This window comes from Chanodichthys erythropterus, chromosome 3, assembly GCF_024489055.1.
Source record: "Chanodichthys erythropterus isolate Z2021 chromosome 3, ASM2448905v1, whole genome shotgun sequence".
Taxonomy (NCBI): Eukaryota; Metazoa; Chordata; class Actinopteri; order Cypriniformes; family Xenocyprididae; genus Chanodichthys; species Chanodichthys erythropterus.
In genome coordinates, this window is record NC_090223.1 from 6,722,123 (window position 1) to 6,749,282 (window position 27,160).

A 27,160-nucleotide genomic window follows, 5' to 3' on the forward strand; every position below is an offset into this window, starting at 1 on the left:
TTTTATAGTGACATTATCATCTATTCCAGAGTCAAGACTTTCTCACAATATTAAGATGGTTGATATCCGTCCTACACTTCTGTAACTAAAATAGTGAATTAATTATAGCAGTTTTGGTGATTTCATATCTGTGATCTCACTGTTGAGGTTTGGAAACACGTTACTCAGAACTCAGTTAGTTTAACCACACAGAGCAGTGATCATCTCTGAACCAGTTTAGACTGAATCATTCTGATGTCACTTCCTCTGTAGTGATGCACTACATTCAACTCTATCTTTCAGTTAACAATAGCATTAGTTCAGCCTGTTTAATGCACTGAATTTGAACCCAGTTTTAATTAAAGTAACCAAAAAGTTTACTGTTTCTAACATTCATCTGAAATACATTTTCAAAGAAATGTATCAACAAAAACTTCTTCTGGAAGTCGTTAATAAAAAAAATAGTTTTGCTAAATGGAAATAGGAGAAATGGTGTAAAAAGTCCACAAGTTGCATTTAAATGAACACGCATTTTATTGGTAATGACAGTCATACGTCATGACGACAGACGTAACACGACACTGTCATTATTTTTACGCCATCTAGAGGGCGCATGACTTAAAAACGTAAATATAGGTCATAAGGTGCTTGAAAAATGACCTATAGTAAAACATTTCACTGTAAATTTACAGTAATTAGAAAAAAAAGTCCTGTAAATGAACAGTAAAACACTGGCAGCACAGTTGCACTGAATTAAATCTACAGATAACTCATTTTATTTGACTGACTCATGTTGGCCAGCTGCCATTTAAGTTTATAAACTAGTATTTAAACACCCGGTTTCACAGTCAAGGCTTAAGTTAGTCCTAGTTTGAGCTGTTTAGACTGAAATCATGTCTTAAAATATGTCAGAGTCATTGTTTTTTTAAGGCTCGTTTATAAAAGCTACTTAAATGTCCTAATTGAACTCAGACCTAATCATGTTTTTGTTTGTTTCTTCTGTCATTTATGAGATCCAAAACTCCCTAAACTGCAGCGCTCCATATCTCTCCGTTCAAATCCTCCTTGCAACTGCAAACGGTTGAAGAGTTATGGTAATACGACGACGACACAACCGGTTTGAAAGGGTTAACACCATGATTTCAGTGCACACTCGATCACCAACCGGCCCTGTTTCCCTGGTCAGGTTATCAGGAGAGTCCTCTGAAGTTCCAGCTGTAAACCATATTGAGGAAAGTGAGGGGGTCTGGGATCAGCTCATGTCCATCTCCAGAGGACAGTTCAGAGACATGAGAGGATATGTGTAAAACACAATACATATATTTGTTTTCGCTCAGACTGACCTTTGTATTTGCACATCACTTTCTGTTTGTTTGCGTGTCGAGTTTTCCTTTGCAAAGCAGATCATGTTTGTTTGTGAAATGCTGGATTTGTTTGTTTAATTATGGCACAATATTAACTCCATAAATAAATCCTTAATTTACAGTCTGTTGATACGTCTTTCTAACATTCACACTGTTTTACAGAATTTATTAATTCAGAGTGAAACGATTCAGGTTTTACTTCAGCTATACTAGAGTATTTCACTAGTTTCTGTATTTCTTGGAAATACAATGTATGAAAAAGTACAAAGTACAATGTATTTGAAGTTCAAAATAGTTCAAATAAGAGACAGAGAGAAATGCGCTGACTGTCCAGCAGGTGGCGCCAGATCTGAACTCTCACTGATGACCTTTGAACTCAATTAAACAATTAAACTAAAGTCAAGGAGACACAAAAACACAGTGGCTGCATCCGAAACCGCATACTTCTCTACTATATAGTAGGGGAAAAGCAGTAGGCGAGCGAAAAAGTATGTCAGAATCCGAGAAATTCATAAAAGAGTAGGCGAGAACTACCTGGGTGATGTCTAATTCTCGCCATCAAAGTGGATTTACATTAATTCCAAACCATATACATCATAAAGTTGATTACTAAATGTTTATTTAACATCTGACAGGAAAATGTTCAATAAGTAGCCTATTGCAGGTAATGAGTACATCACAATATGAAATATACATCTTGAGTGATGTGTGCTATTATGTAGAATTCACTGTCTGTTCCCAACACTTTACATGAATGGAAGTAAATGTACAGGAATGAATGTAAATAAACAAATGTACAAGTAACTAGATCTAAGTTATCTATTTTATTTGTCCGTTAGTACTGTTGGTAAATTATATACAGTTGGATAAGAAGTGAGTTAACACATAAACATGTAAATGTAGCACATAAATCTCAGAGGAAACATGAATCTTGTCTGGATGTTACAGTGACAGATGATCACATGTGTGTTTATCCAGTGGAGAGAGGCTGATGAAGGAATGATGGCGTCAATGGCTTTGAGTGAGTACACTACAGAAATTAATACAAATCTATTTAAATATTAACTTGTAGTTTATTTTAATTACTGTAATTTCAAACAGAGTTATTACAGCACTTCTGATTCTTGATGTGGTATGTTTGCCTGCAAGGCAAGGTGATGGCGGCATTTGTGGGGGAAAGAAACCTGAATAATGACTGAATTTATATGTTTGGCTGAACTAACCCTTTAAGCCCCCAAATAGAAACTGTATGTATGCATTTATATTATGGTAGTACCTTGAAAAGGTAAACTTTAAGAAATAATCAGCTTTATTGAGTGTTTGTGCCCAAGACACTAACAAAAAAGGATTTACAAAAATCACATTTACATTTATTTACATGTTTGCTTTTGGCAGATGCTTTTATCAAAAGTGACATACAGTGCTCTTATTACAGGGATGATCCCCATGGAGTAACCTGGAGTAAAGTGTCTTGATTAAGGATGGTGACAGCTGCGGAGATCGAACCCGGAGATTTAGCCCACTACACCACTAAAATAATAAAGCTGAAACAAAAAAATAGCACGTAATTGTAAAAATATTGAATGAAATATGTCAGGAAACAGAATTCTGACATGAATTATTAAACGTTTCAATCAGTTTAAATGTTTTACATGTAGTCTTGTTCATGGAGAGCACATGAATGTTTGGAGCAGACACAGCAGCAGCCAGATTGACCCACACATCTTCTCCCTCTCTTGCTTCAAGGTTGTGGGGTTCAGGGGTCCATCATCATCTTCCTCATCCTCTGGATCAAAGATGTCCCCATTGAGAGGAGCAGCAGTGAGGGACATTATAGATGGCAAAGACAGGTGAAGGTGCAGAATTGGCACAGCTGTGTGAGATGGCAGATATGCTGTTTGTAAGAACAAGTTTGAATAAAGCTTTGTTTCATGTGTTGTTGATTGTATATGTATTTATTTATTGTGATGATTACTTTTATTCATTCTATAACTAATTTATGTTTCCTATTGTCCGTAAATAAAATATATTTATTTTATTCATGCATTAATTCATTGCTTGACTGTAAATTGAGATGTGTTCACCTTGGTTGTATTTGTCTAGTGTTTATTCATGCATAGCTATGTCATATGAGAAAACATTACAATTTGCTTGTTTTAATAATACATTATTTTCTGTAAAAAATTAATATGATTAAGTATTGGTCAGCATTTATTATTAAGTGTTTGGGTGGTCTAGCAATTCTGTTCATTCTGGGGTAATCTTTAGTAGTAATACATCGGTCTTCTCCAAAGGTGAGATCTTCAAGCAGCTGTCCGACATCTCCTTTGTGCAGATATTGCAAATGCTGATGAAAACCGTACAAGGTAGCGTTGTCAAGTTACTGGTGCTGTGAGGTGTTAGTGCACCTGTCACTCATATCTTTTTTATTATATTATTATTGCAGAACTAACAATGAGCAATCATAATGACAAAAAAAAAAAAAAAAAAAAATTATATACACAGAAAAAAGCACAATGACAAGGTTAATTATCAGAATAATTCAACATAAGGCTTCAAAATATATATATATATATATATATATATATATATATATATATATATTATAAGCCTAAGGGATGAAACGACAGTTAAATTCAATGAGAAAAAGGAAAACAGGAGATTTAAGCCACTTTTGCTTGTGGATAAAATTGTATGCATATAAAATAAAGAAATTAACAACATATTCAAGAGATCGCGATTTTGGGTTTTCATCATTATATATATATATATATATATATATATATATATATATATATATAGCCTATCTTTAAGGATAAAACTGTGGGTCAGATTAGTAGGGTTAAAAAAATTCAAGATATTTACAGATATGAATTAAACCTGTTGTAAAGTTGTTGCGCTTGTGATAACGTCGTAGGTCACATGATAACGTCAACATGGCGGATTATATCCGGATCACATTCATACTCAACGAGATTAGTACCTACTCTTTTAGGCTCGAAAAGTAAGTACTTACTGAAATTAAGTACCTACTCAGCGAGTAGGCGATTTCGGACGCAGCCAGTGTGAATCCCATCATGTCTGGAAAGGATGTAGTGATGGGAAACACTAATGTTGTACAGATTTATTCCAATAACAGATTTCACAGATTGACTTATTTCACAGATGAATTCAGTTTAATGACAATAACACAAATCAAGAAATAACGTGTTTGGTCACTAATGAATCTGTCACTGAACTCTACACATCTTCTCTTTCGCTAGTTTCCCTGTAGCTCTGAATGCAAGACGAACTGCCGCCTTACGTCTGATTCCTTTGCTCTCAGCCTCCTTTATTGCGCTCTCTTTCTCCTCAGAAATCGTCACAAGTTGGTCATAATCTGCTAGGTACAGATGAGCAACAGCACCATTCAGCGCTTCACGTCGAGACTCCTCTTCTAATCGACGGTATATTTTCTGCCATTCGGATTGAGTGACTCGTTTGAGCTGCAGTTCGTACTGCTTCACTTTCTCATTCAGCTTCAGCTTCTGAATCTCCCTAATGTGTATCTCAGTTTCAGCAAACATCTCGTTTGTAAAGTGTCCTCCATTCTCTTCCACCATCTTCTCTATTTTACTCATGAGATCTTTGATTTGTGGGTAACCAGCAGACTCGTTGTCTAAACAGAAGAATCTGTTTCCACAGCTCTCTACAAGCTCTTTAAGATCTGGATCACTATCCTGTAGAAACTGCTCAATGGTTGTATTTTTATTTTCTAACTGATCTTTGTGAGTGAAGATGATCATGGTGTATTTTTCCATCTCTTCTCCAAACACTTCTTTCAGCTCTTTTATGGTGTTTTTCTCCTCCTCAGTGAATCGACCCACTTTAATCACGATAATGAAAGCGTGTGGTCCAGGTGATGAGTAAGTTATGCATTTCGCTATTTCAGTTAGAATCTCCTCTTCACTGAGTTTAGTATCATAAAGTCCAGGCGTGTCGATCACTGAGATCTGTTTACTAATCCTCTCTGTAGTTTCTGACTGACACTGTTTAGTTTCAGAGTTTGAACTAATGGAGGATTTGAACACGTTTCTGCCGATGATGGTGTTTCCAGTGGCACTTTTTCCAACTCCAGTTTTTCCCAGCAGAACCAGCCTGAGGTCTTTCCTCTCAGGAACCACATTAATCTCATCATGATCTTCAGCTGGAGACTCTCCTGACACTACAACAGAAACATCAAATAACACTATTGTGCTGTTAAAATATCAATAAACTTCAGTGTTACATTTACATTTAATGCACTTGATGCTCTTAGTTAATGTGAAGATGAAATTTAACTAGTTAATTAATAACTAATATTATGAAATTAATTTGCAACAAATCATGTTACAGTCGATATCAGGAATGTCCTTGCTTTCACTTCTTCTTCGTTTCATGATATACTTCTCCGTCTTCATTCCTTCAATCTTCTGCAGTCGCTCTAGATCTGCATGATTTTGTAGATGTTCATCAGTGGTCTCATCCAGATCCTCCAGTTCATCTCCATGTGTGAACAGAATCATGATGTACTTCTGAACTTCAGGACCAAACAAACTCTTAATGAAATCCAGGATCTCTTCCTCATTTCCCACAGGTTCCTCTAGAAGAAACGATTAAGTGGGTATTTTGTGAGCTCATCTAAAGTGAGGACTGTTTATGCTTTGTAAAGCTTTTATAAATGAGATTTAAAGGTTCATTGATCTTCTGCTGTTCTCTAATGTTTTAAACTTAATTCAGGTGCTGCTGATCAGTATTTGGGTGATTGGGACGATCCGGTGACAATGTGTGTTGAGTGTTGGTGGTGGGAACTGACTGACACTTACGATAGGATAAATGTACCCAAAATCAAAACTTAATAAGACTTTAAATGAAATGAACTATTTAAATGAATCGATTGACAACATTTCTTTTGGCAAATCAAATGAGTTTTTACAATGTGTTGTATTAAGCTGTATATGCCTAGAAATATGGGTGTATAAATGAATTGTAAAGCACAATCGTTACGGACACGAGGAGGCTCTACGAGGAGATCGGAGACAACGGAATACAAGTAGTAGCCTACAGGTGTGAGTGAGGGCAGGTGTGCCAGGGAGGATCATGGGAAATGCGGTCCGGGAATGACAGGAACTGTAACAACAATGTGAAGGAATATGTGTGTTTCCATTTCCATTTTGTTTTATTAAGACTGCAGAGTAATACAGATACATGTTGTCTGGTGGAAAAAAATGGAAGAAGATTAAGAAAACTAGTCTTTATTTAAAAGAAGATTTGAAAGAGAGACTTATTTATTTTGCACAGAGAGAAGCTAATAAGTGTCTGACAGCAGAAATGAGACAGCACAAGCTTTAATAGCCTGTGAGAATGCATATGAGAATACTGTTAGACAGTGTGGAATATAATATGTAAGTAAATATTGTAATTAAATAATAATTACTGTGAATAAAAATGCTTTAAGGGCAAATGAGCTAATAATAATCAATGGAGAGATATATGTGACCAATGTATGTTTGAGAGACAGTCCTCACTATTTTCCCTGGTTCTTTACAGTGCAATAAAATCCATGCAGGATCCATCCACTCCAGCTCCACTCTTTCTTTCTTTTTCTTCTTTTTTTTTAACTCAAGCTCCGCCTTCAGTGGCGCTTGATGACGTAGCAGTCGAGATATGCACCCTTAGTAGGACGCAGCAGAGAAATTAAGAAAAAAATAGGACGCTGCCTTAATATTGAAAAGCGATTTGACCGTATTGATCATCTATCTTTGGCGGCTGATGACGTCACAGCTCGCGCGTTTTTACAGTCTATGGTTTTTCCCTCATTCAGTTTCAGCGTCGAGTCTTCTGAGGTGAGTCCAGCGGTATTTCTCATATTTACACGATCATCAAACACACTTTATACAGTTTGATCAAGCGACAGGCTCATTTCTGTGTTGTTTTCATCGAGCACAGCGATACTTGTGCGTCTTTTCTGTCGTCTTCCTGCTGAAATAAACATTTAGTGCAGCATGTGAGGAAAATATGATGAATTCATTCAGACCTGAGCGATTTTGTGTTCGTTTGTGTGATTGTTTCGATGAACTGTTTCTGAATGTCAAGTCAAAAGTTAGTTTGAGATCTGTGAGGGGAATTGATGTGAATCGATCTCAAGTGTTGCTTCCGCCATTTTATTTATAGCTGTAAACATTAGGCTAACTATTGCTTTGTGGTGTTCTTTATTTCTAAAGTTTTTATGATCATCATCAATTTCAGTACAAAACTAACATGTTAATGATCTTATTACATTGCAGTTATTAGAAAATCCAGCTATGTTAAGATGAAAATATGTTGTAATATTAAGCTGAATGTTATTAGTGTTTGTTCTAAAACAGTTCTTAGATGTGTTATTTAGCATAAAACATTTGCATCCTTTTGTTTTGTGCAAATGTAAGTAATATTGTGTTTATTTTGTGTAGACCTAGCCATCTGATTTATCTCGTATACTAGGATGCATTTGGTTAAAGTACACATGAAATCAAAATTGACCTCCAACCGTTAGTCTGCTATGAGTGAGAGATGGAGAGGAGGAGCGCTAAAGTAAAACTCTGCCCTCTATCCAATATTCTGTTTCACTTGGAAATATGTCACAACACTGGAGAAAAGACGTTTGCAACTTCTGGTTCACATGGACTTTAAGAATTAACGCATTTTAAAGCATGCCAGTTCCATCAGCAAATGACAGCGGTTTTCAGGGAGAGCGAGGAGTTTTCAATTACAAAACATTATTAAAAATGGACAAAAACATGGCGAAATTAAGAGAGGAGGCGATTGAGTTTATTTTTGATGACACTTGGGAGGAGGCTGAGTGGGACTCTTCAGACCCGGAGTCTGCATACTCAAATGTTGAGGAGGCGTATGCTGCTGGTGTTGATCCAGACGTGGATTGGTAAGTGAATCTTGTCCTTTTTTTTTTCTAATTAAGCTGTGAGAAGTGTCAGTAAAATATACATAGATTCAGTGTTTCAGTTCAAAACACCACGTGTTTGCGTTCATGTGTTTTAGGGCTGGGCGATATATATCGCACGCGATTGTCACGCGCATTTCTTCAGTAAAGCCGATTCCCTGATTACCGCTAAATCGCCATCACCTGCTTTCAAATGGAGCGCCATTTAATAGACAGAACTGTAGATCACTGACAAGCTACGCAATATCGCGTTCATTATTGAAGGCGATTCATCTGCGATAATGAATGCCATATTGCATGGCTTGTCAGTGAACTATGGCTCTGTCTATTAAAGGGGCGGTTCAATGCGATTTCACTTTTTTAACTTTAATTAGTTTGTATTGTTGCTGCTTGAGCATAAACAGTATCTGCAAAGTTACAGCGCTGAAAGTTCAATGTAAATGGAGATATTGTCTTTTAAAGTTTAATGACTACAAACACAACCGGTTTTGGACTACAACGGGTTGGTGACATCATAAACCCTCAAACACGCCCCTGGGAACAGTGGTGCAGCATGTGGAAGCGAAAGAGTTGTATACACATGGATGCGAGCGGCGCGGTGCGATGCGTCAAAAGATAATAGAACCCATTATAATCTGTGGTATTTTCTACACTGGATGCAGCGCTGAAGACAGCTTCCAGAATCTACACGAGTTCAATGCTGGATGGCTATTACTAAATGCACAAACGTTATTACTGAAAGATGAAGCAGTTCCCACTTTAAACAGAAGCTGCTGTTTATTGGCTTCAAACTGTAAGTACGTTTTATTGTTTGTACATGTCTTTTAAACCTATAGTTCTGTTGCTTTTTTTGGTTGCATCAAGGACAAATGCAAAGAGCAACTTGTTTTTGCTTCACTAGCCAGTTAGCTATATTCTACAAACACCAACAAACTTCATATGTTCATAGACAAACAGTTGTTCATGGTATAAATTAAACATCGCCTTTACAAAAATGTGACTACTCAGTCATGTATTCGGCTACAGTAAAGCTTTAATCAGGATAAAACTGTATATTGAAAGCTAACAAACAGCAGTGACAGCATCTAAACACTTTGACACAAATACTAAATGAAATACCATTCATAAACATCCTTTTAAAGCCGCGATTAACCCTCTTCATTTGTGTTTAATTCGGGCTTAATTTGATACAGCAAAATAGACGATAAAGCAAGGGATGGTAAGGGGCGTGTCGTTTCCGGACGCTTTAGCGAATCACAATACACTGGGCCAGCTGCCAACCTGCTAACCAATCTGAGCACATTGCGTATGTCGGTGGGAGCGGCTTCATAGAAGCAGGAAGTCAAACGAGTCGTTCATATGACAGCGGAAACAGAGGTGTAGAATAAAGGTAAAATATATGAAAAATACAGCGTTTTAAAAAAAAAACCGAAGCATTAATACATGTTAAACTGTGCCCTAAGAACACAATCAAGCCTAGAAAAAAAACATTGTGGTAATCAGGGAATCGGCTTTACTGACAAAATGCGCGTGACAATCGAATGCGATATATCGCCCAGCCCTAATGTGTTTGCGTTCATGCAGTTTGCGTTCATTTGCGTTCAAGCCATTTGCGCTCATGTGTATGCTTGCATGACTGTGCTTTCATGTGTTTGCGTTCGTGCCTATGCTTGCATGTGTTTGCGTTCATGCCGTTTGCGTTCATGCTTATGCTTTCATGTGTTTGCATTCATGTGTATACTTGCATGTGTGTGTTCCTGCATGCGTGTATGCCTGTATATGTGTGTGCATTCAAGTGTTTTCATGCCTCTGTGTGCATTCATGTGTTTGCATGCATGAATGTGTGCAGGCTTTATTTTTATTTCATTGTTGTGTTGTGTATTTATAGTTGTTGCTGTTTTTTTTTTACAGTGTTGCTTTTGTATATGTATAGTTTCATAATGAAAATACATTAATGAAAATATTGAGTTTGTAATGCAAGGTTGTATTTTTTATTTTTTTTTCAGTGTGGCTTCTGAAGAAGCAAATGGGCCATCCACATCCTCCACAACGACACCTCAGAGGGGCTGTGGACGCAGTCGTGGCTATGAGGAATCACATAGCCTTTCACCAGTAACACAAGGGGAAAGATAGAAGACAGAGGCAGAACCTGATATACTGCCCAGTGTTCCAAGGTTTACTCCCAAGAGAATGCCTGGAGTGCAGCCTCCACTCATATTTGGAAAAATGTCTCCGCTTGATATTTTCAGTCAGTATTGTAATGACAAAGTCATAAAGAAATCTGGAAATTCACATAGACTGAAATATGCTCTGAAGAAATGAAAAAGTACATTGGTCTGCTTCTCTACATGGGTGTGATGGATTTGCCAAAAGTGAGTGACTTCTGGAGTAAGAAGACTTAGGTTCATGTTCCCTTTTCCGCTACTGTGATGTCCAGAGATTGTTATCTAACAATCTCCTGCAATCTGCATATTAGTGATCCAATCGAAGATGCAGAGAATGACAAAGAAATGGGGCAAGAGTCATATTACTGTCTCCACAGAGTGCAACCACTCTTGGACATTATGAGGAACAGGTGCATGTCTATTTACCACCCTAAACAGCACATTTCTGTTGATGAGAGGATGGTTGCCACCAAAGCCAGGGTATCCTTCAAGCAATACATGAAGGCCAAACCCACTAAGTGGGGCATAACTTTTTGTGATGGCTGATGTCAACGGCTACACCATTGACTTCAGAATCTACACCAGGGAGTCAAAATATTCATCTGGGAAAGGCCTGTCTTTTGATGTTGTCAATCAGTGGTGAACCAAGACTACCTGGGGTCAGGTTACGTGGTTTATTGTGACAATTTTTATACAACCCCTCTCCTCTTTCGTGACCTGTGGCAGCTGGGATTTGGTGCTTGTGGGACTTGCAGAGAAGGAAGAGCTGGTGTTCCAGAGGTTGACACCTCTGACCAGATGCTGGAAACAAAGTCGGTGCAGCGTAATACACAGAAGTGGTACATGACCATTTTCCAGCACTTCCTAGACATTGCAATGACCAACAGCTTAATTTTACACAAAGAGTTGTGCCATCCATCAGAACAAGACCATGAAATGGCAAAACTTTCAGGAGCTGCTGTCTGTTCAGTTCACAGGGGTTCCCCTGGATGGCAGCCCCAAAGAAGAGATGCGATCATCTGCCTGTTCCTGTGAGTGGCATTCGAGACGTTGTTGCGTACGATGTAAAAAGAGCACCCCTTGGAAGTGCCAGGAGTTTGATGTGGGTCTATGCTTGCAATTAGATAGGAACTGCTTCAGAGAGCACCACATTTGAGTGACTGGATTGAATTATCAAAAAACGCCTGAAGAACTGGGGTAAAAAAGGCTTCTGAGTGAAAACTCTGCAACCTAGTATCACAAAAAAGACATGCATATGTATTATAGTTCATTTTTGAAGTTTGAAGTGTTAAATTATTTTGTCCATGAATTTTCAGATTTTTTTCTAAATTAAAAGCAGTAAAACTTTTTTTTTTTCTATTTAATGTGTGTGTTGAGTTTGAAAATAGAATTTAATGTTCAATAACTAATTTATTGAAAGCCATTTGTTTTCTGGAAAAATGACACCTTCCACTTGAACAGAGGTAGGCAAGTTCGGTCCTAGAGAGCCACTGTCCTGTAGAGTTTAGCTCCAACCCTAAAACAAACCCTTACCTTCCTATAGCCTTAGTAATCCTGAAGAGCTTGATTAGCTTGTTCAGGTGTGTTTTATTAAGATTGGAGACAGCAGCTCTCTAGGACCGAACTTGCCTACCCCTGCACTTAAAGATAGCACAATGTGTTATTTTATAGTAAAAAAAACAAACAAAATATGTGAAAACGACCTATTTTAGCTTAAGGTTCTAAAGGGTTAAAGAGAGAAACTTCATTTTTTTGGGAAAGCTAACCCTTTAAATGGTCAAATCATGACTCAATTTAATATCCTTCTAGCCCTTTATTTAGCCTTTCTCGTTTTGAGCAGCATTTGCAAACTCTCATGCTGTTGACTATATGCCAGTGCAGTAGATGCATATTGCAGTATTAAGGCTAACAATTTATTTATTTATTTAAACAAGGATTGAACATGGGAATTTGTTTAAATTTATATCCCAGAATGAAATCATGGATCGCATTGACACCACCTTGAATTGATGCGGGGGACATTGACCTTTCACTTCTATGTCCTTTCATTTCATATTCCTCTCTGTGAATTGGTTTAATGTACTGAAAATTATTATTTTTTTCTTTCTTTTTAGTCCTGATGGATGTGAAGGAGGAGAGTGAAGAACTGAATGAAGTGGAGGAGAAACATCATGTCAAACCTGGAGAAAAATGTTCGAGTCACTCAAAGACTAAAAAGACATTTTTAAACAAAAGAAGAGCCAAGAAATCTACAACCTGCACTCAGTGTGGAAAGAGTTTCAGATACAAAAGTCTTCTTGAGCGTCACATGTGGATCCACACAGGAGCGAAGCCGTTCAAGTGTGATCAATGCGGCAAGAGCTTCATACAAAAATCATCTCTTAATCAACACATGGGAATTCACACCGGAGAGAAACCGTACAAGTGTGTTCAATGTGGAAAGAGTTTCACATACAAAAGTCATCTTGAGATTCACATGAGAATCCACACTGGAGAGAAGCCTTATAAATGCCATCAATGTGGGAAGAGTTTCGGTCAATCATCACAACTAACGACACACTTGAGAATCCACACTGGAGAAAAGCTATTCGTATGTCATCAGTGTGGGAAGAAATTCATAGAAAAAGAATATCTTAAGCTTCACATGCAGATCCACAATGGAGAGAAGACGTACACATGTCATGACTGCGGAAGAAAATTTCTTAGGGCATCACACCTGAAGAAACACCTGACAGTTCATACGAAGGAGAAGCCACATTCATGTTCTGTGTGTGGAAAGAGTTTTTCACAGCTCTGTAGTTTACAAGAGCATGAGAAACTTCACAATGGTGTGAGAGAGTACATGTGCTTTGAGTGTGAGAAGACTTTTACTTCAGGAAGCCGTTTAAAACAGCACCAGAGAATTCACACTGGAGAAAAACCTTTCAAGTGTTCACACTGTGACAAGAGATTCAGTCTGTCAGAAAATCTAAAAATACATGAGCGGATCCACACTGGAGAGAAACCTTACAAGTGTTCACACTGTGACAAGAGATTCAATGCGATAGCAAATCTAAAAAGACATGAAAGGATCCACACTGGAGAGAAACCTTACAAGTGTTCACACTGTGACAAGAGATTCAGTCTGTCAGCACATCTGAAAACACATGAGATAATCCACACTGGAGGAAAACCTTACAAGTGTTCACACTGTGACAAGAGATTCAGTCGGTCATCATCTATTAAAACGCATGAGAGGATCCACACTGGAGAAAAACCTCACAAGTGTTCACACTGTGACAAGAGGTTCAGTTTTTCAGCACATCTGAAAGCACATGAGATAATCCACACTGGAGAAAAACCTTACAAGTGTTCACACTGTGACAAGAGATTCAGTCGGTCATCATGTATGAAAATACATGAGATGATCCACACTGGAGAAAAACCTTACAAGTGTTCACACTGTGACAAGAGATTCAGTCAGTTGACAAATATGAAAACACATGAGAGGATCCACACCGGAGAGAAACCTTACAAGTGTTCACACTGTGATAAGAGATTCAGTCAGTCAGAACATTTGAAAACGCATGAGAGGATCCACAGTGGAGAGAAACCTTACAAGTGTGATCAGTGTGGAAAGAGTTTCTCTTTTAAAAGTCAACTGAAGATACACATGAAGATCCATGCAGTAGAGAAACCACATCACCACATTCTGAAATCACGGTAAGTAGTTTATCTGTATGTGCTGAGAAACAAAACCCACTTTTACATCGTCAGGCTGAACAGTTCATAGATTGGTAAGGCACGGTTCCAGTTGTGTTACCACTTGAGTCTCCACTTGAGTCTGTTACAGTATGGAACAATTATGTCTCTGTCATACCCTCCATCTTATCCTTGAGGACCTTTAATGGGCCTCGGACAGTGTGGCTGAAAACCAACGCAGCTGAACTAAAACAGCGAGATTCCTGCATGGTTTCACGCATGGCAAACAGTACTAACAGAATTCCCTCATCCCAATCCTTATTAGTTTACATACAGTATTTTCAAAGCATTGTTTTTAAGGTTTGATAAAACCTTTCGAGTGCACTCTGGCTCTGTGGATGATATGCACTGTAAACTCGATGTTCTATGGACAAAGACTTAAACATTTGTGTAAAAACATGCAAAAAAAATGTGTGCCTTTTGTCTGTTCTTATAACTTTTGGCAGGCCAAAGGTGAAGAAGAACTTAATCAGCATCTTTAGAATAACAGTAGCTGTGATTTTACGTGACGGTCCAGCTTCAGGAAATCTGGTCGCTCTAAACATTATAATACACAAATGCTGATTACCTGTTTTTGTCTTTGGTAAAGGTCCGACATCATTTACCAGTACTTCTTCAAACGCTTCTCCTGTAGCTGGAATAGGGAAAAGTGAAACAGGTGAGATTACCTGATTCGGGATCCCAGTTTGGCAAATGTGACGAGTACGACAGAATTTAATGACATCACGTTTCAGCCCTGGCCAAAATAAATGTTAAGGAATGCGTTGATAAGTTTTAGTTACATCTAAATGTCCAGAAAACATATGCTCAAGTGGCAAGCATATAAACTTGAACGATATTTGCTCAGAACTACCACTTGATATACTATGTTTCAGTCCAGATCTTCTTCTTCTTTAGAACGCCAAGTCCGCATCAGTAAATCATCATCTAAAAAATGTGGTGCTTCATTTTTTAGCGATCTCAGGACTAAGGACAGCAGAGGAACATTTACGTTAAGACGAATCATCCTTTTGTGTGGAAGTAATTTGCAAACATGTAATGGGCAAATCTAAGGAACTGAAATTCCCCAACAGACTCTCAGAAGTTTTCAAATTAGGATCTTGTGCAGAAAATCTATTTACCTTAGTTTCCAAGTTTGTCCCATCATTTTTTTAATGTATGCCCCATCAATGAATTAGCCAAATCGACTTGCTCCTTTCTCTTAGCTGACTGAGTATGTGTAACTGAAAACACCTCGGGATACAGGTAAAGCGACATCATCAGAAATCAAACATGTACTTGGAATATCAGTCACTTCTGGTACTGGCATGACTTCTGGTCAAGTCATTTCCTAAAATAAAGTTATTATTAGTGAATTGCGAATTCCAACCTTCACAAATCCTGACACTAATGTACAAATTAAATACACATGATGCAAAGGAACTTGTAATTTATATCAAGAACATCAGTACAAGATTGTAATTCAGGTGGCGACTTAGTCTTTAAAAGGGCTAGTTTTAGGACGTTGAGCCTGCTGCTTACGCTTAAGCACAGGACAGTCAGCGATCAAATGCCCCTGCTTGTGACAATAAAAAGTCTTTTTCATCCTTTGACCGTGAAGGTTCAGATTTTACCCGAGTACTCTAACTTTAAGATGGACCATCATTTAGGCTCTTTTCAGTATGCATCACAGGGAATACACCCTTATGAGTGAGAACTAACTCATCTGCTAGAACAGCAGCTTGTGACAAGGATTTCACTTTCTGTTCATTTACACATCAACACGCTCTGGCAAACATCCTTTTGAATTCCTCGAGCAAAATTAATTATTTTAAAGAATCAAAATCATGAGCTTTACTTGCATTGTGCCATTTATCAAACATAATGCACTTCTCTCTTGTGAATTCTATGAATGTCTGGGAAGAATTCTTCCTATGGCCTCTAAATCTTTGCCGATACACCTCTGGAACTAGTTCTTAAGCCCTTAAAACCTCTAGCACTTTCCCAACCAACCGACATTGCAATAAAAGAGCCTAAAGCTCTTTCGGCCAACAATGGGATGTAGCAATGCGCTCAAGGCACTAAAATAATTAAGTGCCTAAAATTTTGATTCCCTAAATTGTGGAACTAACGTAATATACTTACATTGAAGGACTCGGTTACTGCTGGTGAAATGGAAACAGGATCCAGTTGAGGATCTCAGCCGTTGCCATACTAAGACTACTACCACACCAGTGGTACGAACTCTCATTACACTCCCAGTATAATACAGCAGCAACGTCCACGAACTGGCCTGAATTATAAAAAAAAATTCCAGGATCAATAAACGATCCCGGACGAGCCCCCATTAATGTTACGACCCTTCCTTGGCTGTTAATTATCTATAGGGAAGAAGGGAAACATTAGGCCAGTCAAGACCACTGTCACTTTAAAACACAGAGAAGAGAGATAAATGGAGACGGCGGAGCGAAATACAAGTGAACTTGTAATTTATTATAAATTATACATAAAGTATTAAAGTTGAGATTATTTACAAAGAAAGGGAAACAAAACACCGGCAAACTCACAGTATTTAAGAACTGAGGAGAAACAAAGGGATACTAGACTGTGCCAAATGAAAGAAAGCAATAAAACAAAAAGTAATCTTTCTAATCCAGTTATAGACTAAATCTAACTAATACAAAATAAATAAATAGAGAAGGAAAAATATTAAACGTATGAGATGTTGTATCTTTTCTACGCTAACTAGCAAATCCCTAACCTAATGTATCTAAACAAGGCTCCTGTTCTTTTATCATGTAGTCACAGTTTCTGTAAAGAGTGTCTTCAACAGTTCTGGAGAACCAAGTAAACTCAGGAATATCCTCTCTGCAGGAGAAGATCCTCAGGAGATGAACCTCCATTTAATCCGGTGTCACAAAAGTTGTGTGAGTCGTTCCTGAAGGAGAGAAATGAGAGGCGTTCATCAGGATCTGAGGAGATCTGCAGTTTACACAGTGAGAAACTCAAACTCTTCTGTCTGGAGGACAAACAACCTGTGTGTTTAGTGTGCAGAGATTCACAGAAACATGACAATCATAAATTCAGACCCTTCAGTCAAGTGGTTTCATCATATAAGGTAAGAAAAATGACTCCTGTTTCACATCAAATAAATACTAGTCATAAAGGGGGCTTTCACATCAAATTAATCGTTCACTGTATTGTTTTCTCTTAACAGTAATCTGGTGCTTTCTGTATTTTTCTTCAACTCTAGGAGGAGCTCAATACAGCACTGGAGTCCTTACAAGAGAAACTTCAACACAATGAAGAAATGAAAGGAGAGTTTGAGAAAACAGTTCGACACATCAAGGTGAGGAAACAGAATCAGAGTCATTTTCATTACAGCTGTAGGATCACTATATACAGCTATGGTCTGATATATTTAATATAATGGATTCCAGTTTATTATTTCTGTAAATAACGAGCATCAATCTGCTTCTGGATCTGTTATATGTCTGTATCTGAGTTTATCTCTGATATTAATGATGTGAAGTGTTGATGTGAAGTGATGGTTGGTAATTTCTCATCACATACAGAACATCTTACTAGTGGTGTTTCCCCAGGGGTCCATTTTGGGCCCCATTTAGTTTTTAATATATATGCTCCCATTTGGATTAATTTTTAAAAAATATGGTATCTCATCACTTAGATGACACAGATGACACGCAGATCTACTTGCCTCTAAAACCTAATTGTACTCATTGTTGTACTACACTCCATAAATGTGTTTATGAAGTTAAAGTTTGGATGGCAGATAATCTTGTTCAGTTGAATGAACATAAAATGGAAATTATGATTTTTGGTCGTTCAGCATTGAACATGGCGGAAAGTGACATACTTGTTATTTGCAGGACAGAGTGAAAAACCTAGGAGTCATCTTCGATTCATCTCTAAAATTTGACAGTCAAATCAAATAAAAACTGTAGTTCGGAATTGTTTCTTCTATCTGAGGGTAGTAGCTAAGTTAAAACATTTACATTCTCTGGCATTTTAACTTTACACAGGAGTATTTATTATTGATAAGGACTATTATTAAAAATGATGTTTTGTTGTGTTTGTATTTTAATAATTGATTTTGCTTACAATGTACAGCACTTTGGAGCTACAGAGTAGCCTGGAAAGTGCTCTATAAATAGATACAAATACAGATGTGTTGATGGAGATGATTGAAGTGAATGTGAATCTGATTTCAGTCTCAAGCTGAGCACACAGAGCGTCAGATTAAACAGCAGTTTGAGAAGCTTCATCAGTTTCTCAGAGATGAAGAAGAATCTACAATCACTGCTCTGAGGGAGGAAGAGGAGCAGAAGAAGCAGATGATGAAGGAGAAGCTGGAGGAGATGAACAGACACATCTCAGCTCTTTCACACACAATCAGAGACATGGAGGAGATGATGAAAGCCAGTGACGTCTGCTTTCTGAAGGTCTGATTTCAGATCATTGGTTGATCATTGGTTCATTGATTGAATTCTTGATGATAAATGGTGTGTTTGTTCTGCAGGAGTTTCCAGTCTCAATGGAAAGGTGAGTGATCTGCTCCTGTCTCTGGTCTCTCTGGTTCTGATCCAAAGCCACTGCAGTTCTGACTCCTGAATGTTCTTCCAGAGTCCAGAGCTCACAGCCGGATCCACAGATGGCTTCTGGAGCTTTGATTGATGTGCCACGTTACTTGGGCAACCTGCCGTTCAGAGTCTGTAAGAAGATGCAGGACATCGTCCAAAACAGTAAGTCTGACTGCAGAAGATCTGAGCTGGAAATGAGGGATTGGTGGAGAGTTAAAGGTGCTTCATGACACAAACTGATAGACGTGAAAAAAGGCATCTTTTCCATGTTAATCTGAGTTTCAAAATAATAATTTCTTAATTATTAATTTACATCAGAAATTATGTTAGAAATTACGTTAAACACAACAGACAGATATACAGTAGTCAACACTTGAAGTGGATCAAAATAGTTCATCAAAGTTGTTTATTAGTAGTCTCTGAGGCAACAGCATCTGCTGTCCTTTTCTCTGTGTGAGTGTGCACACTTTAGCATTAAAATGTTTATTTATGTAATGTTTCATTTAGTTAACTAATTGTGTATTACCAGTGTTTGCTTAACCTGTTAATCCACGGGAGGACTCTTAGGACTGCTAGTTTTCACCCTCATATTCTCCTTGTTTCCAGTTTATACTTATTGTTACAATTTTTTACAAAGTTCTATAAAATATACTTTTTTAATAACCATTACCTTGCATATAAAATATTACATTTTTATGGAAAAGAAAACCTTAATGATGATCTAAACTAAATATAAGTTGTTTCTGGATACTGTTTAAATGTTAGAGGCATCTGCTGGTTAGAGAGAAAAAGTGTAGGAATTGCAGCTATAGAAGAAAAATGTTTTGACCATATATGTCCAGCAGAGGCCTGTGGACATTCATTTATTTTTCTGCTCTGTGCCTTAAAAATTAGTGTTTTGACAGTTTGTTTTTATTTTAAAGTCTTTTGAACTGTCTTTTTCTTTCTTTCTTTTTTTCTACAATGTTGCATAAATTTGCAAAAATTTCACAAGTTGCTATGACAGTTGACCATTAAATGCGTTAAATGACAGCTGACTTTGAGCTCCAAAAGTCACCACCAAACCTTCCAGGGGACCCTGCCTCAGGGAACCAAGGACCTGGGCAGGGACCCCCACCTGGCCTGGCCCCCCTGGCCGCACCAGGGAACCGCGAGACAGGGAGGTTCCGTCTGCCCACGGTGGTCATTTCCGACCAGGCAGAGGCATGACCCCTGGCGCATCACACGCTCCAATCGACCAGATTAAACAACAAAGGGTGCGTCCCGGCCATACCGAGCCCGAGGAGGAGGGATGCGCTCCCCCGGCCCATCTTGTTGAACATTTGCTAGAGTCCATAAAGTTGCCTAGAGAAGGCCTAGAGACTTGAAACTTTTTGTCAGATGATGGTACAAAAATCGAGGAGAGGTTGACAAAGTATGACCCAAATTGGCCAATAGGTGGCACTACAGCGATCAAAAGCGCGAAATGGTTCATAACTCATAGACCGTTTGTCTCGGACTCATGTGTTTTATATCATTGGAATGCTGAGTCCTTGACTAACAAAACATATATCTCTGATTTCATTTCCGATATGCACATTTTTCCGGCATTTTGAATTTTGTCCAAAACCTACGTTTGCGAACTAGTCCTAGGTTTTTTGCCTGATCGGAACCAAACCAATGCAGAAATGTTCTCTGGAGTCTGAATATCAATAATTAATGAAAAAAAGTTGAAATTTTTATTCTAAGGGCTGCCAAAAAGTAAGATGAGGACGGAGCTACTTTTACTAAAATGGCTATAACTCAAGAACGAAATCAGATATTTCCACCAAACACGGTACACGTGTAGGTGCTAAATCTTTGGTCAGGACAAAAAAAATGGCGTTATAATTAAAAAAAACCATGAAAACAACTGTAATGATGCAACCGTTAGTCTGATTGACTTGAAATTAGGTATGCAGTATCTTGGTCCAAGGGGGAATGATGTTCTATGAGGACATTGGCGGATCTCAAAAAACATGGCCGCCATCGGCCAATGAATTTTGAGCACCTATTAGACAAGGTTAACGGAGACCGATTGGAGCGAAACTCGATGGGCATGTTCGACTCATGGTCCTAGAGGTCTGTAAGAATTTTGAAAGAAATCAGCCACAAGTTGGTGCTAACAAGTTTTACGCCTCGATAATCACGTGATGTTTTACAAAACCACACTATATGCATATAATTTGATAGATCTCCTCATACTGAACAACTTTGCCTCAAGAACCAATGCTGTTAATCAAATCGTTCATTAATTATTCGCAAATATGTGAAACTTTTGCAAACTAGTCCTAGGTTTTTCACCCGATCAGAACGAAACCAGTGTAGGACAATTCTATGGACTCTCTAGAACAATAATTATCAAAATAAGTTTGAATTTTGCCCTTTGGGTCACCATAACAGGGTAATTTAGAAAGTGGGCATGGCTAAATATACCCAAAAGCCTATAAAACCTAAACAAAAACTCAAAACTTCACAAAAATAGGTGAGCACATGGAACATATGACTCTAAAGAAGCCTCTAAGAAGGACAGTAGGTGGCGCTATAATTGTTAAATTTGTTTTTAATTTGTTAATTTGTTTTTTTTACATACCTTTAGAACAACCAAATCAAACCCAGTGTTTTGTGTGATTACTTTAAAATGAAATATAATAATCTGCATCAATTTAGAAAAACTCTTGCATGGTCGTTTTAAAAGTGCATGACTCAACATCGTCAGGGTTTTTGCTTCAAAAGTTTGAATATTTTGGAGAAATGGTGATGAATTCTCACATTTACTTTATTTGCCTATAAAGAGGAGTAATATTTCTTAATTTTAATCCAAAATGAGGCGATACGAGTATTACAGAGCTCGAAACACTGGCATGTGATGTTTGTCTCATTTATACTGTTATTCAAGTCATCTTCTTGGGTACTTGCAAAAGAATGAGTATTTTATAATGCAATGCTAATCGATATAGCCTTTATCACAATATACTATAAAAGTAAATATCTTCCTCATTTTGTTACATCAAGCTACATTGGATCACAGACAGTTATTTTATATTATAAAATTCGACGGAAGAAAATGTGGTTTTAATCATTAACTATTGTTTTTATGTGCTATGCTAATATGCTAACTAACCCTTATGCAACATTGAAACATTTTCAGTCTTTCTTTATAAAACATATTTGAGCCATATCCCAGCCAGAGAGACTGAAACTAAATGGTGCTGTGGGGACAATAATAATAATAATAATAATAATAATAATAATATTATTATTAGGGGCCAAGCCCCGAAGGGGCTGTAGCCCCTATTGTAATTGTACGTTTTCCCTTTTATTATTATTCTTCTTCCTCCCGAATGGGAGTCTATGGCAGCCCTATCAACGGAACATGAGAAAATGATGAAATTTGGCACAGTTGTAGAGATGCTCATGAATAGTGATTGGACCAAATTTGGAGTCTCTAGAACCAACTCTATAGCGCCACCACCAGTTCAAAATTTCAACATTCTAACGGTTTTAACATTTGAACGGTTTGTCATAGAAAAATTAAATTTAGTTCATCTGATTCGTCTCTTCATGCTGATGCTATTCAACTTCTTACATTAAGTCTCCACCCATTACAGTAGCGGCCATTTTGAAAAGTACAGTATTTGTTTTTTTCGCTTCTCCTCCTCCAAAATTTGTCCAATTTTGTCCAATCTTTGATCAGATTATCTTTGGACTGAGCCGCACAGAAATGACTGAACAGATTTTTTTTATTCATCTTTGTTCAAAGGTTATGATGTCACGAAGTTAACGAGGTCGACCCAAAATTAGTATAGAGGCTGTATCTCGGCCAAACTTTGAGCAATCGAAACAAAAATTGGTACCCTTCATCAGAACCATGGTCTGAGGGTCTATGCCAAACTTGGGAACAGCGCCACCTACAGGTCATGAGATATGAAAAATGGCTATTTTGGCCAATAACTTTTGAACAGTTTGTCAGAAATCAAGATCTTGGTGTCTATGGATTCCTTGGATCATGCCGAATCCGATGATACCAATTCTGTCAATATTGGATGAATCACGTGTCCGCCATTTTGAATTTTGTCATAAATTGCGATATCTTTTAAACAATTTGACATATCTTCACAAAAATTGGTATGTATGACCTTTAGAAGGTCGTGAAGGTACCTGAGAAGTTTCAGCACAGCGCCACCTACTGTTCCACAGATGTAATGATTATTTCAAAAACGCTTATAACTTTTGAAAACACTTTCCAAAATGTGTATGCTTCATGTCATTTTATTCCCTGGCTTATGCCGATTCCGACAATGTATCATTTGTCATTTTCCTTAAATGTACCTGTCTGCCGTATTGAAGTAAATGAAAAACAGTTTTTTCGCTACTCCTCCTACAAATTTTGGTCAATTTTGTCCAAAATCAGCTCAGATGATCTTTGGACCGAGCCGCACAGAAATGACTGAACAGATTTTTGATATTCACTACCATTTCCGAGATATTCATCTCTGAATGTGACCTTGCTTGTGTTTGTTGTCTTATGCTAGTTAGCTTAGCACAGTAATTGCTTAGCATGCTAAACTATTGCTATTCTTTCTAATGTGGTCTTCAGTCAACAGGTTAACCAAAACTTAGTTGGCATTAAATAACTTTGCATACTAATATGGTTAACATGCTATGAAGCTTTTTTTTTTTTTTGTGAACTCTTTCTCACACTGAAACCTCTGCTTAGCATACTGATGAACTTGCATGGCTGATTAGCTCAATGTGTTACGCCACGGATCCCGAATGCTCTGCATCGTGGGTTCGAAACTCAGTGTGACACATGCCCAGACCGCATGAGGTACTGTGGCAGGAAAAGATGCAGAACTTGTGTCTGTTCTAGGCATTCTGCCTAAAACTGGTCTAATCTGAAGCTATCACATGCAATTCCTTTATGTCCAAATTCGTAGTTATTCTTCTTCCCCCTGTATGGTAATCAATGAACCATAAGAAGGAAAATTATCAAATTTGGCATGCTTGTAGTGATAGTAATTAAAAGTAATTTGACCAACTTTGGAGTATCTAGGACTAAGTCTATAGCGCCACCACCAGTTCAAATATTCACTTTTGTAAAGGTTATAACTTTTGAACCCTTTGTTCCAGAAAAATGAATGTCAATACAACTGATTCCTCTCTTCATACTGATCACATTCAATATCTTACATTAAGACTCCACCCAGTACAGTAGTGGCCATTTTGAAAAGTACAGTATTCAATTTTTTCACTACTCCTCCTACAATTTTTGTCCAATTTTGTCCAAACTTTGATCAGGTGATCTTTGGACCGAGCCGCATAGAAATGACTGAACGGATTTTTGATATTCGCTACCATTCCCAAGATATTCATCTCTGAATGTGACCTTGCTTGTGTTTGTTGTCTTATGTTAGTTAGCTTAGCATGCTAATTGCTTAGCATGCTAACCAGTTGTCATTCTCTTTAATGTGGCTCTTCAGCTATCAAGTTAACCATGAGCTTCATTAGCATTAAGTTAGCTTAGCATGCTAATATGGTTAGCATGCTAAGTAATGCTTTTTTGTAAATTCTTTCTTACACTAAAACTTCTCTTCCACAGATTGTTGAATGTGCATCCTCAAGTAGCTCAATGTGTAAAGCCAGTTACCTGATGAGCTCTGCACCCCAAGATAGTGGGTTCGAATCCCAGGTGGAGCGGTTTTATGAAATAGTGTGTTTTGATTCCTTTACTGCCTCTTGGATTAGAAATAAATGCTTTTTGTTTCATGCTGTGTTCATTTTCATCTAAGCTTATGTACATAAGTTCTGAGTTCATTCTCGCCCGTAATTCTGAACCAGCTGTTTCATGTTTGTTCATTTTCTGCTGTTTTTCCTCTTCCTGCTCTGTATTGCACTACAGCATGATGAGCTGCAGAATGATCTAAAGTAGTTATTAAATATAACATTCAGTGCAGTTTTATAAAAATTCTTCATTTTGAGTTCATTTTCACATGAACTAATGAACTTCGGCAGGTGTGCCAACATTCACCTGCACAGTGGTGCAATGAGATGAGAAATGGACACTGGACTCGGAGGTCGTGGGTTCGAATCCCGTGTGGGGTTCCTTTATAAAATTGTGTGTAATGAGTCATTTTGAGTCACCTTTTTTTAATCCAAATAAGCATTGTACTAATCTTTATTCCTCTTGAATGAGATACAAGTGTTTTTAGTTCATTCCCTGTTCATTCTCTGAACTTCTATTAATTTTCATTTCATTTCCACCTGTCCTTCTGAACCAGCTGTTTAGCATGTACATTCAATTTCTGCTGTTTTTGCTCTTCCTGCTCCGTATTGCGCTACTGCCCCTTCTGGGGCTTGGCCCCGAATTGCTGCTTGCAGCTATATTTATTATTATTATTTTAAATTACAAATAAAATAATAATAAAAATAAACAGTTTAAAACTGCACTATGAGATAAACAGCATATCCTGGCTATTCATTTTTGCAGTTAATTATATCTTTATTTTTTTTTTACTACTTATTTTTCTTTTACAATTCTTTATTTTTATTTGCAAAACAACTTTTTTTTTCTTTTCTTTTTTTTTTGCAATACCTTTTTCCTTTGCAATACTTTCTTTTGCAAAGAGATGTGGCATTATATTGATTCCATGTAATAAAATCATCTGTTGATTGTGTCTCATCAGCTCCTGTGATTCTTGATCCAAATACTGCAAATCTACGTCTCGTCCTGTCTGATGATCTGACCAGTGTGAGATACAGCAGGAACAAACAACCTCTTCCTGATAATCCAGAGAGATTCGACCGTTATCCCTGTGTTCTGGGTTCAGAGGGGTTTAACTCAGGAACACACTGCTGGGATATAGAGGTTAAAGAGAGTCCAGACTGGATTCTTGGAGTAACTACAGCATCAAACCAGAGGAAGGGATGTGATTTCTTCAACACTGATGTTTGGAGTGTGGATTATGATGTGGAAGGACTGGATGAACCATGTGGTTTTCGTGTTAAACAGAATCTTGATCGTTTGAGAGTGAATCTGGACTATGATGGAGGAACGGTGTCATTCTCTGATCCTGTAACTAACACACATCTACACACATTCACAACCACCTTCACTGACACACTCTTTCCATTCTTCAGTTGTTCTCACTCTCTGAGGATCTTAGCGGTCAATAGTCAGTAAACACTGTAGTAGCGCCCCCTACCGTACAACAGTGAAAACATGGATTACAATTCTGAAAATGGCAGGGAAAGAGTTAAGTAGATTTGATGCAAATTCATATGCACACTACCAGTACACTACACAAAAACTCACAATCTCAAGCGGTTGAGGAGAAGATCATTTTTGAACAGCTGACATTCTGTATTTACCCCTTTAAATGTTCTTTAGGGTCTTTTTGACCCCAAATTATGTTTGCTAAAATAATAATAATAATAATAAAAAGTTCTCTTTGTCCACTTTTTATGGTGGATAACACTTTCTAAATCTACAAATAAAATAAAAAAAAATGGAATAATATCTTGTTTTTATTTCAGTGTGAAAAAAAGGTTACACTCAGAGTCTTTGGGTTCTCCAGAGGCAACAAAATGTCATTTTGTAACAAAATAACAAAAAAACATTTTATCTGTTTATTAATGTGTTTTACTCAACATTTGTGCAGTTTTTGGAGGATTTTATGGAAGCCCGTTTCTGCCACAAAAAAAAAGCCACTAAAAAAAAAAAAGATGAATTGCGACTTTTTATCTCAGAATTCTGACTCGCAATTGCGAGTTTATATCTCACAATTGCGAGTTATAAAGTCAGAATTCTGAGATATAAAGCCGCAATTGCGTGATATATATTTATATTATATTTAAATATATCTTTTTAAATATAAATATAAAGCAGCTTTTTTGTATGTTTTTTTTTATACAAAAACAGCTTTTTATGTAAAATTTACTTTTATTTATATATATATATATATATATATATATAAGACCCAAATTTCTAACTTTCTTTCATGGGAGTAACAAGGATAATTTGACAATTTAGTGTAAGATTTTTGCCCATTTTTGAGAAAATGCAGTTTTAAAGGTACCCTAGAATGTCCATTTCACAAGATGTAATATAAGTCTAAGGTGTCCCCAGAATGTGCCTGTGAAGTTTCAGGTCAAAACACCCCATAGATTTTTTTATTATACCATGTTTTATCTGCCTATTTTTGGGGTGAGATGGAAAATGCTCTGATTTGGTGTGTGTACCCCTTTAAAAGGTTAGTTCACCCAAATTCTGAAAATTCTGTCATTAATTACTCCCCTTCATGCCTTTTCACACCCGTAAGACCTTTGTTAATCTTCGGAACGCAAATTGAGATA

The 27,160-nt window shown here is 37.4% G+C and overlaps 2 protein-coding genes across 8 annotated transcripts; one reads left to right on the forward strand and one right to left on the reverse strand.

Moving 5' to 3' along the window:
* Positions 1–4,573: 4,573 nt before the first annotated feature.
* LOC137002816 (GTPase IMAP family member 7-like) lies at positions 4,574–7,851 on the reverse strand. Its single transcript, XM_067362721.1, has 3 exons — positions 7,842–7,851; positions 5,716–5,964; positions 4,574–5,547 (listed from the first exon to the last, which is right to left on the reverse strand). Exons 1-3 carry the CDS (start codon positions 7,849–7,851, stop codon positions 4,574–4,576), a joined length of 1,233 nt encoding a protein of 410 aa, XP_067218822.1.
* Positions 7,022–26,309, forward strand: LOC137016984 (zinc finger protein 665-like). Of its 7 annotated transcripts, none has more exons than XM_067380848.1 (10): positions 7,022–7,207; positions 8,001–8,283; positions 10,308–11,497; positions 12,581–14,168; positions 17,061–17,304; positions 17,440–17,535; positions 18,419–18,649; positions 18,727–18,749; positions 18,831–18,949; positions 25,492–26,309. In XM_067380848.1, the coding sequence occupies exons 3-10, from the start codon at positions 11,398–11,400 to the stop codon at positions 25,986–25,988; spliced, it is 2,898 nt and encodes a 965-aa protein (XP_067236949.1). In that variant the 5' UTR covers positions 7,022–7,207; positions 8,001–8,283; positions 10,308–11,397; the 3' UTR covers positions 25,989–26,309. The 7 variants fall into 7 exon arrangements, with proteins under 7 accessions (XP_067236949.1, XP_067236952.1, XP_067236948.1 ...); XM_067380847.1 differs by lacking the exon at positions 7,022–7,207 and adding an exon at positions 8,964–9,094 and having other exon boundaries at positions 7,218–8,283; XM_067380850.1 differs by lacking the exon at positions 7,022–7,207 and having other exon boundaries at positions 7,218–8,283; positions 10,308–11,663.
* The last annotated feature ends 851 nt before the right edge of the window (positions 26,310–27,160 follow it).